Here is an 18,536-nt window from a genome sequence, read left to right on the forward strand (position 1 = left end):
ACTTACTTTCTGTGTTCTCCTCGCAGTCTGTTTAAAAAGACCGCCCCGAGGAGAATGACCTCACTTCCTCCCTGCCTGTGTTTACTATACACAGCGGGGGAAGCTTCTCATTCGCCAGGAGCGATCGAGAGGGGATGGCCCAAAACCAACAGCCATCCCCTCATCCCGGATCGCTCCTGCAGCAAAACGGACCGGCGCATCCAGCGGGAGGGGGTCCGATCGGACCCCCCACCCGCTGGAAGGCGAGCACGTACGTGTACGTGCTTGTGCCTGTCGGTGCCATTGCGCCAACGTACATTGCCATGCGGCGGTCCTTAAGAGGTTAATGATGACTAAAGTGAAAAAAAAAGTGAAATATTCCTTTAAATATCGTGCCTGGGGGGTGTCTATACTATGCCTGTGAAGTGGCATGTGTTTCCCGTGTTTCGAACAGTATCTGCACAAAATGACATTTAACAGAAAAAAAGTAATTTAAAACTGCTTGCGGTTTTAATGTAATATCTGGTTACGGCAATATGGATGAAAATCATTGAGAAAAATGGCATGGATAGCCCCCCTGCCATTACCAGCCCCTTTGGGTCTTGTACGGATATTAAGGGGAGCCCCGTACCCATATAAAAAAAAAAGGAAAGGGGTGGGGCCCCCAGGCCTTATATACTCAGAACAGCAGTATACAGGCAGTGCAAACAAGACAGGGACTGTGTAGGTTTGTTGTGTTAAGTAGAATCTGTTTGTAATTTTCAACTGGTACATTTTTAAAGTGTAGCTCCAGTCAAAAAATCTATTTTTAAGATTTTTGGAAAACATAGGGAAGGGTTATCACCCCTGTATAATTTTTTTGCCATCCATCTTTTTTCATCTCACTTCCTGTTGTCTCCTTCCGTTTGCAAGTAGGAGACGTTTGTAAGTTGGATGTTTGAAAGTAGGGGCCTGTCCTATATGCTCTGCAGATTCGCAGTTCTGGAAAATGGATGTTATCCCCCCGATTACGAGATGGACTGATGCCATGAACGATATTATGCTCATGGAAGAACTGCACGCCAAACGAACTGACAAATGGGATAACTATATGTCCCTATGGTATCCTTGGCTCCATCACTCTTCCTCAGCCCGCTTTCTCAGTGGTGTGGCTTAATGACACGGAGGCCGTGCAGACATGGGGCATGGGCAGACCGCTCAGAGTGGTCTCACGGATCACAGAGCTTACAGCGGACCCCCAGGTGATTTATCTGGGACCGCTCTCACTGAACCCCTCTTGGTGCCGCCCTACCTCCCCTACTTAGGCGGACCAAGAGGTCACGCAATCGGCGGAACTGCCTCATGCCTTGTGAGCAACTACTTTAGACTCACGGGCCCCATGTCTGCATAGGCCTCCCACGCAGGGTTTTTGTATGGACATAACTGTAGAGAAGGGTCTATGATTAATCCCTTCTTATGTGGGTTTTGCTGTATAACTTGATGAACAGACTCTGCAGATGCCTGTAAGTTGTTTTGTAAGAAATACACTCCCTACCCTTCCCCCTTTCCCCAACCTTCTTTATTCTGTACCCCCCCTCCCCCCTCAACTCTTACTGTATTATACTGTTACCTGATCTGTAACAATAAAAATTATATTCAACCTATATGCTCTGCAGAAATGGGGGCCTAAGGTGTTGGTGTTGCCACAACACTGTAAGCCCTCAAAGTGACTCTTGGTGGGCGCTGGAGCGCCCTACTGTGAACAATCATATCAAGAATTGTAATTACATGCCATCGTTGAACAGTGGTAGAAAAATTGGGCCTTTGGTGGTTGTGGTGGTGGTGCTGGTGCCACAACACTATAAGTCCTCACAGTTACTCTTAGGCCGCGTACACACGCGCGGACTGTTCGCCCAACTTTGTCCGTCCAACAGTTTCGGCAAACAGTCCGCTCAAACTTAGCATGGACGGACATGGCCACACACGACGAACGAACAGTTTGCTGAAACCGTGCGCGATGACGTGAACGGCACGTACGACGGGACGAAAAATACGACGTCCTATACACTGCATTATAGCTTTCGGCGTGAAAATCCTTTCTGAGCATGCGCGCAACTTTGTTTGACGAACAAGCCTACACACGAGCGGGCTGTTCGCTGAAACAAGGTTTCAGCGGACAGTTTTTCGGAATTTCCGAAAAACCTTGTCCGTCCAACTGTCCGCTGAAACTGTCCGCTGAAAGCCCACACACGAGCGGACTGTCCGCCCAAACACTGTTCAGCGGACAAAGTTGGGCGAACAGTCCGCCCGTGTGTACGCGGCCTTAGTGGGCACATTCAATACAAGAATTGTAATTGCATGCCCTTGTTAAACAGGGGCTTAAAAAATGGGCCTTAGGCACTGCTTGCTAGTGCCACAACACTGCAACCTCTCCCAGATACTCTAGTTGGAGTGCAGGAATGAGCCCTGCTGCAAAGCATTGCATCAAAAATTGTATTACATGCCCCTGTTAAACAGGGGCTAAAAAATTGGGCCTATATACTGCAACCTCTACAAAGGAATACAAAGAATTACTGCTGCAAGGTAATGATTTCTCCCAAAACAGCTGTCTCCACAATCCCACAGGGTGCTGGCTCTGTTTGCAACAGTAACTTTGAAAAGATGTAGCTGGATAGCCGCACTCCGAATTATTCAACTTTATTTCAAAAATGTAATTAAAATCATAGCATCTAGGCTGGTAAACAGACTAACTGCACAGTCGCTGACATGTTTCACACCGAACACACTGCTTAGTCATAGCTAATGAGCAGAATATACATACAGAGCTACAGTATATACACACACACAAGCAATTAGACAAATGAATAAAATACGTGTATAACAAGATAGCAATTAAGGAAACACCTGTGAACATCCAAAGTCTGAAGATTAACATTTAAATGGATGAAAGGAAAAAGCCTTTTTCACCTAAAACACCAAAATCAAGCTGACACGTTGAAAGCATACATAATGTTAATAAATGAATGACATGATAAATCTTATCCTTAGGTGAAGAGGTATAGGTGTAACCTGAAAAAGATAAAAAAATGACATAAGTAAAAACATTTTTCATTTTGTATGTAAAAATATATATATATTTTCACACGCATCGGCAGGCACACACAAAAAAAAGAGAAAGAAACAAACTCTCAATGTGTGTGCATGCCGATGCATAGGGCTCATTGAATGTCAAAACCACCAGAGAAAAACACAAAAAATATTCCCTAAAAATGACACATCCCAAAAAAGGTTTCATAATAGAAAGATTGCAAATATCTCATTATTGGATGTGTCTATTTAGGTCTTCTCCTATGATACAATGCATAGATATAAAAAATTTAAAATAAAAGTAAATATAGGAATAAACCAAATAGAACATTCGATATCGATCGCTTAAGACCAAAGGCAAATTCAATGCGGATATCATAACGACAGATATGAGGAGCTGATGCAAAAACCCAGTTGGTTGATCACACACCCAATATAATATATTAGCTGTGCGATCATCGAACGAATGACAAACATGTCTAATAGGATATTAATTAACATAAAAAATACTGATATTCATAATCACTGCAGAGAAAAATGCTGCAATATGTGCATACAACCCTATTCAAAAAACTGTCTCAATCGTATAATTGGCCTGTCCTCAATGTAAAGCAATTATAATAAATGGAAAATGGTGAATAAACTCTGGCAGAAACATAATAAAATGAGCCCAACAGAACCAGATGAAAAAAAAACTGTCAGTACCAGACCAAGAACCAGTGAAATGGGAGCCATACACATTAGCTTAGTAAATACTGGGCAGTCAATATGTGGAAAATTCACTCATAAAAGAATGAAATGTCCCACTCAAAGTTAGGGCCCATAGGCTGCCTCGTATGGAGATGGAATATCCAATAAACCTCCCTCTTGCACAACAGACTAAACCTATCACCCCCAACTCTAAACTATAAGGCATGGAGAACAACAGAATTTTTATGTATTTGTCAGATACCCGCCTTCTCCCATCTCCATTCTTGACCTTATCACGAAGGAGATGACATCTATCTGTATTAAGGGCCATATTGAATGCCCTATCAAGTACAGGGGCTGAATAACCTCTTTCTATGAAACGCTTTTTCATAGCAGAGGCTTCTTTCAAAAAAGATGATTCATCACTACATACCCATTTTAATCTCAAAAACTGTCCCACAGGGATGCCCTTAATGGTATGCCTTGGGTGGCCCGAATTAGCCCTTAACAAGAAATTACCAGCAGAAGGCTTCCTGAAAAGTTTGGAGGAAATAGATTCCCCCTCACCCATCAGAACAACATCCAGAAATTCAATTTCTTTAGGGTCCATAACACCTGTAAATTTAAGATTGAGGGTGTTGTCATTAAGATACAGAAGCCATTCATCTAATTCACCAGCACTCCTGGTGCACACAAAGATTAAATTGTCTATATAGCGACTGAAAAACGTAATCTCAGAGCGATGTGGACAACCAGCGCAAAAAATGCGGGACCTCTCCCACACACCCATGTACAAATTAGCAAGGGAGGGGGAGAATTTAGCCATCGAGGCCCCACACTTCTGGAGATAGTAGTCCCCATCGAACATAAAAAAATTATGAATTAATAAATACTCTAAACAACATAAAATGAACTCTTGGTGCACCAAGGAGTGTTGGCTATGATGTCTAAGAAAAAAGGCTACGGCCTGAATTCCTAGAGAGTGGGGGATAGATGAATAAAGGCTAACCACATCACAGGTAATCCACACAAAATCCGAATCCCATTTAATAGGTAGAATATCAGACAAAAGCTGCTTAGTATCTCTCAAAAAAACGGGTAAATCAGAAACCAGTGGCTGTAACTGGTAATCAACCCACTCCCCAAGCTCTCATTCAGTGACCCAATGCCTGCCACTATAGGTCTACCTAACAAGGGTTGACAACCCTTGTGCAGCTTGGGTAAATGATGAAAAATGGGCACGATCAGGGCGTCAGGGATAAACATATCTCTCTCAACTTGAGTGAAAATGCCTGCTGTGACTGCTCTATCCAAAAGTGCATTAAGATCCTTCCTAAAGGTGGATGTAGGATCCCCTTTAGCTTCAAATAAGTTTTGTCATCCGACAATTGGCTGATTGCTTCATCCCTATATGTACATGAATCTAGCACCACCACAGAGCCCCCCTTATCGGCATTTTTTATCACAATACCTTTGTTGGCACTCAGATGGGTAAGATCCTCTTTTTCAACACTAGATAAATTATTGGGTCTGGAGCGACTTCTGTGACCGCAAGCCAGATGAGTCAGGTCCTTCTCCACAAACTTTTGAAAAAGGTCCATGTCCTTGCCCCTGGAGCCAATCGGGTAGAAGTCTGACCTTAATCGAAAGAGATTTGTAGTGCGACCACCCGACATCTCCATAGGGGCGGGTGCAGACTCAATAGCCAAATCTTCCAAATCACAAAGAGCAGGATCTCAATCTCCAGAATCCACAGCTGACCCATCATCAGTACCAGCAAAATAATGTTTTTTTAAGGTGAGAGAACGCACAAATTTATTCATATCTAAAACTATCCCCAATAAGTCAAAATGCCTATCTGGACAAAAATTCAGTCCTTTAGACAACAGCGATATTTCAGCAGAATTCAGGACCGTGCTTGACAAATTCACCATGTTTGATACTATTTCCGGAACCAATCTCTCAGTTTGTAATGATCTTTGGTTGCTCCATCTGTGTCTTTGGCCGCTCCTTGTTTTCTTGAAGGTTTCAACTTTTTCTTTTTGGTGGAACTCTGTGCACCCGCGTTTAAACAGGGTGTTTTAATGACACCCAGCTGATGCTTAAAATTTGTTGACCGATCAGGTAGGTCCGGAGAGGAATCGGAAGCGGTGGCCGCCATGGTGTCATTCATACTGCTGTAATCCAAATCGGAGAAACGGACCCATTTCTGTGAGTGATGTTTACGGGAAGGCTTTGGATAGGTAGATTTCTTCCATATATACACATTGCTATTTTCATAATCCATATGATCTCTAGCAAGCTTGTCATTTTTTCCAGAGATTACACTTTTTTACAATCTATCCAGGTTTTTGTTTAGACGAGTGTCTAAACCAGTAAAGTCATTATGCTGTAAAGGTGTCAAACTCTGTTGGATGACAGAAATATCGTCCTGTAATCGGTTGAGTTCCTCAGTCCTTGAGTCAATAATGATCTGGATAAGTTTAACCCCCCTATCGGTAATCCCGAGTCTGGCTCGGGTTAGGAATTTACTGATAGGAGCGGTAACCCCGAGCCAGACTCGGGATCGCTTCGCTGGATGCAGGGGAGGACACAGTGAGACTTACTTACCTTGTCCCCTGGATCCAGCGATGTCCTCCGCGCTGTGTGTGCGAGCTGTCCTGCTCTCGATTCACAGTGCCGAATGCCGCCAAGCTCCGTTCCCTGCGACGTTACGAAGCACGGGAGCGGAGAACAGCGGCAAATTCAAAAAAGTAAAAGTACACAAAACACACACAGCACTGTAATCTTACAGATTACAGTGCTGTATTACAAAATTACACACCCCCTTTGTCCCTAGTGGTCTGTGCAGTGCCCTGCATACACTTTTATATTATAAATACTGTTTTTTCTGCCTGGAATTTGGAGATTGCCCATAGCAACCAAAAAGTGTCCCTTTTTCAGTGTTTTAGGATTTGATTACATTATTGAATATTTTTTATTATTCTTTATTATATTATAAACTTTATCATACCCGGGATGTCTACTAGACTCTGGTTTGAACATATTTAAGAGAGTTATTCCTAAGAATTACAGGACTGCAATATAAGACGCCAAATTTCCATGCAAAATAATTGAACCGCTTTCAGCACCTAAATCCAGACTGAATCATACCGCCAGGGAGGTTAAAAGAGCAGCCAGACAAAGCATTGGTCCAGTCAGTTTTGTACTTATTATTGTGTAGATCAAATGTAGGGAATTTTTTGATTCGTAACCAACGGGGAATCTGTTGTAGCCGACCATATTGGTTAGGGTATTGATATCCCAAAATGATCTTATTTCCTTAGCCATGAGATTCTCCAGGCGTCGAAAAAGCATTTTCATAGAAACATCATCACTGTGGGATGGTAACACGGTGTGTGATAGCTGAGATGATCGCAACCTCTACCATATACTCTAGTTGTAGTGCAGGAATGAGCCCTGCTGCAAAGCATTACATCAAAAATTGTATTACATGCCCGTTAAATAGGGGCTGAAAAATTGGGCCTTAGGCACTGGTGCCACGACACTGCAACCTCTCCCATATACTCTATTTGGAGTGCAGGAATGAGCCCTGCTGCAAAGTATTGCATCATAAACTGTAATTACATGCCCCTGTTAAACAGGGGCTGAAAAATTGGGCTGGTGGCATCACCCAGAACCAAAAATGTTCTTCCAAGATATCAGTGGGATCACTGAGGAGGAAGAGGATAGCCAGTCAACATAACAGGACAGTCACTCAGCATCAGCATAGGCCAGGCATGTCCAAAGTCCGGCCCGCGGGCCAATCACGGCCCGCGTTCCGGTTTCGGATGGCCCGTCTGGTCATGTTCACATATCTATCTTTTGTGGCCCCCAACGAATCCCCGATCGCCGGGGGCCACAAAAGATAGATATGCTGGCTGCCATGGAGGGGGCAGGACGAGTGCCGTGGATACAGGACAGCGTCCTGTGTAAAAGGAAGTCCCGTCCTGTGCTGCCATTGGACAACCGTTTTGTCCATCACAGGAGGCGGGACTTTCAATTAAAGAGGCCGTCGATAGAAACTGGAGTTTCTCCTGTATGTCTGTCGGTGCTCGTCCCGCCCTCCTCCCTGTCTCCTCCAACGCTGCAGAGGGACATGAATCAGGCTGCACTGATGGCAATGGTGAGTCTGCATTCATGGCAATATGGGGGCTGCATTCATGGAAATGTGTGGGCTGCATTCATGGCAATATGGGGGCTGCATTCATGGAAATGTGTGGGCTGCATTCATGGAAATATGGGGGCTGCATTCATGGAAATGTGTGGGCTGCATTCATGGCAATGTGTGGGCTGCATTCATGGCAATGTGTGGGCTGCATTCATAGCAATATGGGGGCTACATTCATGGCAATATGGGGGCTGCATTCATGGCAATATGAGGGCTGCATTCCTGGCAATGTGGGGGCTGCATTCCTGGCAATGTGGGGGCTGCATTCATGGCAATGTGGGGGCTGCATTCATGGCAATGTGGGGGCTGCATTCATGGCAACGTGGGGGCTGCATTCATGGCAACGTGGGGGCTGCATTCATGGCAACGTGGGGGCTGCATTCATGGAAATATGGGGGCTGCATTCATGGCAATGTGTGGGCTGCATTCCTGGCAATGTGGGGGATGCATTCATGGCAACGTGGGGGATGCATTCATGGCAACGTGGGGGATGCATTCATGGCAATGTGGGGGCTGCATTCATGGCAATACGGTGGAGGCTGCATTCATGGCAATACGCTGGGGGCTGCATTCATGGCAATACGGAGGAGGCTGCATTCATGACAATACGCTGGGGGCTGCATTTATGGCAATACGCTGGGGGCTGCATTTATGGCAATACGCTGGGGGCTGCATTTATGGCAATACGCTGGGGGCTGCATTTATGGCAATATGCTGGGGGCTGCATTTATGGCAATACGCTGGGGGATGCATTCATGGCAATATGGAGGAGGCTGCATTCATGACAATACGCTGGGGGCTGCATTTATGGCAATACGCTGGGGGCTGCATTCATGACAATACGCTGGGGGCTGCATTTATGGCAATACGCTGGGGGCTGAATTCATGGCAATACACTGGGGGCTGAATTCATGGCAATACGCTGGGGGCTGAATTCATGGCAATACGCTGGGGGCTGAATTTATGGCAATACGCTGGGGGCTGCATTCATGGCAATACGCTGGGGGCTGAATTCATGGCAATACGCTGGGGGCTGAATTCATGGCAATACGCTGGGGGCTGCAGATGGGCACTGACCCTTATTTTGCTTCACATGTCTTTATTTAAAATGTAAGATTTTTTTTTTTTTTCTGAGACTTCCTTTTTAAAGTTAAGGTGTGTGGTATAAGCCGATTAAATACAGTATATCCAAATAACACACCCGAGCTCATCTGTTCACCACACACAGCACAAAGGCAAGAGAATTCTTGTTGGGCCGTGTATTAGTGCTCGGATGAACACACATAGACTGAATTTTAATGGTTTAAAGAATGTCAAGCAAAATGGTCGGCCCTCGAGCATGTTCACTTCATCAAATCTGGCCCTCTTTGAAAAAAGTTTGGACACCCCTGGCATAGGCAGTTTTGAAGGGATGTGACATTTCCAAAAAAATTCTTCCGTTACATCAGCTTCAGGTGCTTGGTAGCTGGCGGTGATCCAAGACCGATTCATCTTTATGAAAGTGGACAGGCGCACCCTGTGATCGGTTACAAAGCCACCAGCAGCACTGAAGTTGCGTTCCGAAAGAACGCTGGATGCAGGACATGCCACTAGCTCAATTACATACTGTGCAAGCTCTGGCCAGTGATCCATCCTCAAGACCCAGTAAGTCAGAGGATTTTCAGTGGAAAAGGTGTCCAAGTCTGACCTTGCCTCTAGGTATTCCTGCACCATGTACATCAGACGCTGGTGATGGTTGTTGGAACCGATCATACCTTGGGGCTGCGGACTAAAAAATTGTCTGAACGCATCGGTCAGACGGCCACCTTCTCCACCGCTCCTTCTGACCGAAGCCTCAGCAAAACGTTGTCCAGGACCAGGAGTTTGTAAACTCCCAGTCTCTGGGAACGTGTTGCACAGACCTTTCTGCAAGGCCTCCTGGCCTCCATCAGTGAGGTACAGTGTCACTGATGCATGCACTGTCACTGCTCACCATCCTTGTGGCCTCCTCAAATGTCCTAGTGCATGCATCCCTGATCATGCCCCACTGGCGTGGTGAGAAAAAAAACGAGCTTTCCTGACCCTGTCCTGGTGCCGTAGTCACACAGGTACTCATGGATGGCCCTCTGCTGCATGTGCAGCCGCTGCAGCATGGCCAACGTTAAGTTCCACCTAGTGGGCATGTCACATAAAAGGAGGTTCTTGGGCAGGTTCAACTCCTTTTGGAGCTCAGCCAGCCGAGCACTGGCATTAAATGATTGGCGGAAATGCACACAGACTTTCCTGGCCTGCTTCAGGACATCCTGTAAGCTCGGGTACCTGCCCAAGAACCGCTGCACCACCAGATTAAGGACGTGAGCCACACAGGGCACAAGGGTCAGTTGTCCCTGTCGGAGGGCGGAGAGGAGGTTTGTGCCATTGTCGCAAACTCCCATTCCTGGCTTAAGCTGGCATGGCGTCAACCACCTCTCGGCCTGCCCCTGCAGAGCTGACAAAATATCTGCCCCAGTGTGGCTCCTGTCCCCCAAACAAACCAGCGCAAGCACGTCATGGCATTTTTGCCTGCGTACTTGTGTAGCCCCTTGATCGCCTACGGAGCACCGCTGGTTCCGAGGACAGAGCACTGGAAAAGGCCATGGAGGAAGAAGAAGAGGAGGGGGTGGAGGAGAGAGGTGTGTCACAACCAGTAGTAGCATTTGGAGGCGTGGTGGTGGAACAACCTCCAACACTACTGCACCTTGTCCTGTATCCTTCCCAGCTGCCAGAAGAGTGACCCAATGGGCCGTGAAAGATAGGTAACGTCCCTGTCCATGCCTTCTGGACCATGAGTCAGCGGTAATATGCACACCGCTGTCCAGCGAGGCATGGACATTGCTTTCCCCATGCTGGTAGAGAGCCAGAATCGCCTTCCGTGAGAAAAGGTGGCATTTGAGGACCTGCCACTGAGGAACCACACTTTGCACAAACTCACGGAAGGGGGCAGAGTCTATCAACTGAAAAGGCAGCAGTTGAAGTGCTAGCAATTTAGCCAAGCTAGCATTCAACCGCTGGGCATATGGATGGCTGGGAGTGAACTTCTTTCGACGGTCCAGCGGCTGGGGCAGGGGAAAAAATTTCCCTGCTACAATCGGACGTGGGTGTACTGCTAGCAGATTGCCTGCAAGCACTTGGCTGTGACACACATAATTCTACACCTTCATTCCTCTCAGTGCAGGTTTCAGAGAGGACTGAAGGTCTAGAAGGTCCTCCTCCTCTCTCCCATCAGGCACCCACGTGGAGTCAGTGACCTCATTATCCCCTCCCTCTTCATCACTGGAGCAAACCTGGCAGTATGCTGCAGCTGGTGGAACATGACTGCCAGATTGCTGTCCTTCTTGAGAATCCCCTCTCTGCACTCACACTACTGCCTTCCTCTAGCTGAGTATCATTATCATCACAGCCTTCAAAACACTGGGCATCCTCCTGGAGCATGCACCCAACATTGTGCTCAAACAGTTCGGGGGACTCCTCAGGAGGACATGGTGGGTCTAGGGAAGGAGTGACTGATGATGACATTGACACGAGGGAAGAGAATGCGTTGGCAACTGCTTTGCTAGTACTCTGAGCCTGGGTGAGAGAGGATGAGGAGGATGAAGAGGGCTTGGTCATCCACTCTACCAAGTCTTCGACATGATGTGGCTCAACACGTCCACTTGCCAAAAATAAGGACAAGCGTGTCCCATGGCCATGTGCTGATGACGATGCACCGCATCCACGACCAGCACTGTTGTCTGTAGACACAGAGCCTGCTTTCCCTCTTTTATTGGCTCGTGACTGTCTGCCTCTCCTTGTTGGCCTTCCAGACATAGTAATGGCCTGCAGGGAGATGGGAAAACCAGCAATTGGGTAGTGTATATTGTGCTGGAGGCACACAACACCCACTAACTCCTGCAGATGCCTGTTTGATAGAACACCAGCAATAAAGGGTAGATACAGGTGTATACTGTGCTGGAGGCACACAACACCCACTAATTATTGCAGATGCCTGTATGAAAGAACACCAGCATTAAAGGGTAGATACAGGTGTATACTGTGCTGTGCTGGAGGCACACAACACCCACTAACTCCTGCAGATGCCTTTATTATAGAACACCAGCAATGAAGGGCAGATAAAGGTGTATACTGTGCTGGAGGCACACAACACCCACTAACTCCTGCAGATGGCTGTATTAGAGAACACCAGCAATAAAGGGTAGATACGGGTGTATACTGTGCTGTGTTGGAGGCACAAAACACCCACTAACTCCCGCAGATTCCTTTATTATAGAACACCAGCAATAAAGGGTAGATACGGGTGTATATTGTGCTGTGCTGGAGGCACAAAACACCCACTAACTCCTGCAGATGGCTCTATTAGAGAACAGCAATACAGGGTATATACAGGTGTATATTGAAAACAACACAGAGTGCTGGCGCTTGATAATCAGATGTCTAACAGCATAATTGAAAAGAGTGTAATGTTAAAAGTTCATATTCAGAATTTAAAAAGTACTTGAATACTATAACTGGTCCAATTAGGGTCCCTTGCTGGATGAAATGTGCATGGATGGACCGGTGGTGCATCTGCAAGATCATGGGTGGCAGCTCCTCTCCAGAGTGAAGTCAGCTCATATGCAGGAGAAATATAAAACATAGAGGAGCACCACTTCAGTAAAATTGCTTTTATTTCATATAAAGAAAGTAAGTATAATCTCACTTACATAAAAGGTCAGGGGTTTACAGATGAACGAACAGCCGTTCCCACAAGCCGGTGGATGTCTCAAGATAAGGCTCACAATATAATCCACAGAACGCTGGGGGAAGCTCAGCTGTTTTCTGCACTCAGCAGACACACAGACCGGCTCGTGAGAGCAGCGTGAGGACAGCGTGACACCGGGAGGCACAACGCGTTTCTGAGCATGCGCAAAGTCTAAAACGGATATGGGTGCTCCTTTCTCAAGTGTAGGTATGAAAGGAAAATGGGAATGGGTCTGTGGGAAAATCTGTATATTTGGAACAACAATCCCTTTGCTCAACAGGTGGTATTTTTCAGTCGATACATCAACAATATCGTCATCATCTGGGATGGTACTCCATCCCAGGTGGACGAGTTCATCCCCTATTGGAATACAAATGATCTGGGTCTTTCTTTTTCTGCAGTGTGGAATAAGGAGAGTTTGGCTTTCCTCGATCTAGAGCTTAACCATGAAGGTAATAATATCTTTGCTCGCAATTACACCAAACGCACTGCAGGCAATTCATATCTACATTATGATAGCTGCCATCACCCCTTGTGGGTGAAAAACATCCCCAAGGGACAGTTCTGTAGGCTTAGACAGAATTGCACTAGAGATTGCGATTACATAACACAGAGCTCTTTACTTAAAGAAAAGTTAATTGAGAAGGGTTATCCCCCATATTTGGTGTAACAAGCATACAACACTTTTCTTCCTGGAAAAAAACCTAGGATTGTTAAACCCCCGGAAGAACCTGTTGTATGTTTCACTACTCCTCCTTCCTCCTCGAGTGATAGACCTAAGGTCACTTATAGGAAGGCACCTACTCTTAAAAACAAGATAGCACCTAGCAAGCTGAAGTGTAAACGTGACCCTAATCCTCTTTGTCTCATTCCACTCGTAGAGATGTACAGGTGTAACAAATCTCTTTGCAAGACTTGTGATTTTGTTAATCACGGCCAGATCAACGTTATTCATAAAGGAGTTATGTATCCAGCCATTCAATTCCATAACTGCTCTAGTAATTATGTTGTTTATGGCCTCACCTGTCCATGTAAAATGCTATGTGTAGGCCACACAATATGCCCACTTAGACAGCACTCTGGTAAGCACCGTCGACTTATTGAATTGGGCTCTGACAAACATAGCATGCCTCTGCATTTTTTTCAGAATTTCATGGCCGGTCCACGACAGGCCTCCAGGTCTGGGTTATCGAATCCATACCTGGTGGGGTGTCTGAGGCAGAACGCTTTTCAAAATTATGTGAGCGTGAAACTTTTTGGATTTTCTCTCTGGACACTCTTGACCCTAATGGCCTCAACGAGGAAATTGAGATACACACTATCCTTTAAACCTTTGAGAATATAGATACCTCTTTCTTTCTCCCTTTATTCCTTTTATATGTCATTTTATTTCATATTTATATTCTTGGGAATGTTTATGTGTTTAGTAAGATTTTTTGTGTATTTATGGGTGCACTTCAGTTGGACTTACATGCATTCACATCTGAGCATGTTCCTGGGATAGATAGCCTAGTGAACATAATAATATATAATTTTATATTTATTTTTACTTTTATTATATCAGCTATCGCACATCAGTATTGCTTTACATTAGACAGGCGTTCCTTGTCGGTCAATATATTTTATTATTTACTATTAATTTTTAATTTTCTATTTTTTATTATTTTTTTATTTTCTATTTTTTATTTTTATTTTCTATTTTTTATTATTATTGTTTTAAAAAAGTTTTTATTTATTATTTTTCATTTCATATTATTTTCTAAATGGTAATGATGGGCTGATGGCGCTACCTCAAACCTATTGTTTTGTGTTTATATCCAACTAATTCTTTCTATTATTCCAAATTCAACCATGTGCCACTACAAATCAGTTATATTCCTTACCCTAAAAAAGGTGAGCGCGCACAGTTCTTCACTAACGTGATCGAACACTCAGTCAGAATCCCTAAAAAACACCCACACTACATGTAAAATCCAAGGATTCCAAACAATATTCAAAATGATTTTGTGATAGTAATTTTTGTGATCCCAAAAAATATTAGTATACTACACAGCCGACTACCACACACAGTGTGCAAGACCCCTATTCGGGGGAGAGTTTACACTTATAATCGCACTGCGTTTGTGCAGTTCCTGTGCAATTGCTATCACTGTGCACAATTTATATTACCACTATAATACCCCGTGAATGGAAAAAATATATATTACAATGAAAGAACAAAAACCACCGAAACCATGAAAAATACAAAAAATAAGACAATAAAAAATATAAAAATAGAAAAGTCAAAGGCAGAAAAATAAAAAAAAAATAAATGTGCAGGGTGATTCCTAACCCCCTTGCGAATGTGAAAAATACAAAAACCTGAAAAAAGTGTAAATAGAATCCAAAAAATATCAATAGATTTATGTATCTATATATATAAGGTCCACAAGAAGTCTCTTATCATGTGCTTTCAACCATGCGATTATTCTTTTTCAAATAACAGGAAGGTGACTTTTGTGATTAAGCCTGCTTATTGGTGACTTCCGTGCTCGTTCCCCCTCAAGGGTCCCCACTCACCGAATCCACGCACCCCCTAGGGGGTATATTGCCTGTAATCTGTGCTCCACTAGGTTGAGGATTCTTCTAATTAGCTCTGTCTTCAGCTGGTCTTCCCCAGGGTTTATTGGAAATGATGAGAGAAGGAGGCTTTGTTATCCGCCAATAGGTCCTCAAGAAAGAAAAAATCTGCTCATGGTGTAGTATTCTCAATAACTGACCACTTGAGAGAAAGAGCAACGGGCTACAAAAAAGGTTCTTCAAAAATAGGCTTTCCCAAAATAATAGCTTCTGCAATGATTTATATACCTTATTAATATGTATATAGCAGAGGACTAATGATCACTCAAAATATGCTTTATTACAAAAATGTTGTATAATTACAAAAAAGAGAGAGAGAGCTTTCGCATATGCTAAAAAATTAGTTTACAGTGCTTAGTGCAAAGAAACGCTTTTTTACAAAAATGTCCCTTTAAACCAGAAATGCGATCTACAGCAATTGCACTATAAGCCTGTAAATTTAGTATATATATATATATATACCAATAATGCATCTCAGAAAAGTTTAACAAAAAATGGCAAAAAACAAAAATAAAATAAAAACCCGAACAGCAGAAAAATATTAAAAAATAAAAAATAAAAAGTAAAAAATAAAATATATCTTAAAAACAACAGTCCTTTTTAGTGCAAACCAGCGCTATACACAGTTGTATGGAGCCTAAGTACCCAATTCTCTGGGGGGTCCCGTTTGTTTAGGCACTACAGGCTTCCCATACACTGGATGCAAAACTACTTATCTTAATAAAGCCGTATTCCTCCTATGGACGGAGGTTTAAAAGAAATTTTAGCACCAGCCCGGTTCGCCCATCCGCAAGGGTAATCCCCTATTCGAACGGCGTGCGCTCCAACTGCGCTCCACCGGGTCAGGCGCACCGGAAGTGACGTGGTGTACGTAATGACGCTGTTTTTTTTTTTTTTTTTTTTTTTTTTTAGCAGAATATGTCCTAAACTTTATTTTTAGTCAAGATACAAAGCTGCTGCAAGGTCCATCGATGCAAGTTTATAAGGCATTGCTAGCGTAATCTTCTAGCTTCACGTTCAGATTCCAACAGGGTCAATACATCTCCCTCACGAACAGGGCCCTTTACATTTCTTATGATGGAGCGGTTGGTATCATCCATGAACTCGACACGGACCTGAGTACACTGTCCCTGAGATCCAGTCCTCCCAAGAACTTTTGTTACCCGAGCAAGCTTGATCGGCTGCACGCGGCCTGTGTCCATGATGGCGGATTCGAGCAAGAAAGAGCGTCATTACGTACACCACGTCACTTCCGGTGCGCCTGACCCGGTGGAGCGCAGTTGGAGCGCACGCCGTTCGAATAGGGGATTACCCTTGCGGATGGGCGAACCGGGCTGGTGCTAAAATTTCTTTTAAACCTCCGTCCATAGGAGGAATACTGCTTTATTAAGATAAGTAGTTTTGCATCCAGTGTATGGGAAGCCTGTAGTGCCTAAACAAACGGGACCCCCCAGAGAATTGGGTACTTAGGCTCCATACAACTGTGTATAGCGCTGGTTTGCACTAAAAAGGACTGTTGTTTTTAAGATATATTTTATTTTTTACTTTTTATTTTTTAATATTTTTCTGCTGTTCGGGTTTTTATTTTATTTTTGTTTTTTGCCATTTTTTGTTAAACTTTTCTGAGATGCATTATTGGTATATATATATATATATACTAAATTTACAGGCTTATAGTGCAATTGCTGTAGATCGCATTTCTGGTTTAAAGGGACATTTTTGTAAAAAAGCGTTTCTTTGCACTAAGCACTGTAAACTAATTTTTTAGCATATGCGAAAGCTCTCTCTCTCTTTTTTGTAATTATACAACATTTTTGTAATAAAGCATATTTTGAGTGATCATTAGTCCTCTGCTATATACATATTAATAAGGTATATAAATCATTGCAGAAGCTATTATTTTGGGAAAGCCTATTTTTGAAGAACCTTTTTTGTAGCCCGTTGCTCTTTCTCTCAAGTGGTCAGTTATTGAGAATACTACACCATGAGCAGATTTTTTCTTTCTTGAGGACCTATTGGCGGATAACAAAGCCTCCTTCTCTCATCATTTCCAATAAACCCTGGGGAAGACCAGCTGAAGACAGAGCTAATTAGAAGAATCCTCAACCTAGTGGAGCACAGATTACAGGCAATATACCCCCTAGGGGGTGCGTGGATTCGGTGAGTGGGGACCCTTGAGGGGGAACGAGCACGGAAGTCACCAATAAGCAGGCTTAATCACAAAAGTCACCTTCCTGTTATTTGAAAAAGAATAATCGCATGGTTGAAAGCACATGATAAGAGACTTCTTGTGGACCTTATATATATAGATACATAAATCTATTGATATTTTTTGGATTCTATTTACACTTTTTTCAGGTTTTTGTATTTTTCACATTCGCAAGGGGGTTAGGAATCACCCTGCACATTTATTTTTTTTTTATTTTTCTGCCTTTGACTTTTCTATTTTTATATTTTTTATTGTCTTATTTTTTGTATTTTTCATGGTTTCGGTGGTTTTTGTTCTTTCATTGTAATATATATTTTTTCCATTCACGGGGTATTATAGTGGTAATATAAATTGTGCACAGTGATAGCAATTGCACAGGAACTGCACAAACGCAGTGCGATTATAAGTGTAAACTCTCCCCCGAATAGGGGTCTTGCACACTGTGTGTGGTAGTCGGCTGTGTAGTATACTAATATTTTTTGGGATCACAAAAATTACTATCACAAAATCATTTTGAATATTGTTTGGGATCCTTGGATTTTACATGTAGTGTGGGTGTTTTTTAGGGATTCTGACTGAGTGTTCGATCACGTTAGTGAAGAACTGTGCGCGCTCACCTTTTTTAGGGTAAGGAATATAACTGATTTGTAGTGGCACATGGTTGAATTTGGAATAATAGAAAGAATTAGTTGGATATAAACACAAAACAATAGGTTTGAGGTAGCGCCATCAGCCCATCATTACCATTTAACTTTTAAACATAACCTGGGTTTCAGATTGTGTTCTTAGGGAGGCAGCAACCTCATAGTGACTAATATAAATAGGTCCAACTTTTATATATGTATTTTCTACACTGCTATACCTCATAAAATACTGCAACTAGTAACACATTATCAATAGAGTCAGGGGGAGATACAGGCATTCACATATATCCCTGTGTGACTGTGACCTGCTCCATAAGCGCGGCCTTTCGTGTACAGTTGATTTATATATATTTTCTAGTTTAT

The 18,536-nt window shown here is 43.5% G+C and overlaps 2 protein-coding genes across 6 annotated transcripts in view; one reads left to right on the plus strand and one right to left on the minus strand.

The window, feature by feature from the left end:
• The window catches only part of ARID4B (AT-rich interaction domain 4B), a 2,504,499-nt gene that overhangs the window by 2,423,054 nt on the left and 62,909 nt on the right, over window positions 1-18,536 (plus strand). The gene's annotated exons all lie outside the window — the stretch shown is intronic.
• On the minus strand, window positions 16,238-16,546 carry LOC143990107 (small ribosomal subunit protein eS28). The gene has a single exon (XM_077490288.1). It carries the CDS (start codon window positions 16,520-16,522, stop codon window positions 16,313-16,315), a length of 210 nt encoding a protein of 69 aa, XP_077346414.1. The 5' UTR covers window positions 16,523-16,546; the 3' UTR covers window positions 16,238-16,312.

The sequence above is a fragment of the Lithobates pipiens genome, unplaced genomic scaffold (assembly GCF_037356315.1).
Source record: "Lithobates pipiens isolate NorthernLeopardFrog02 unplaced genomic scaffold, aLitPip1_a1.2 Scaffold_18, whole genome shotgun sequence".
Classification (NCBI taxonomy): domain Eukaryota; kingdom Metazoa; phylum Chordata; class Amphibia; order Anura; family Ranidae; genus Lithobates; species Lithobates pipiens.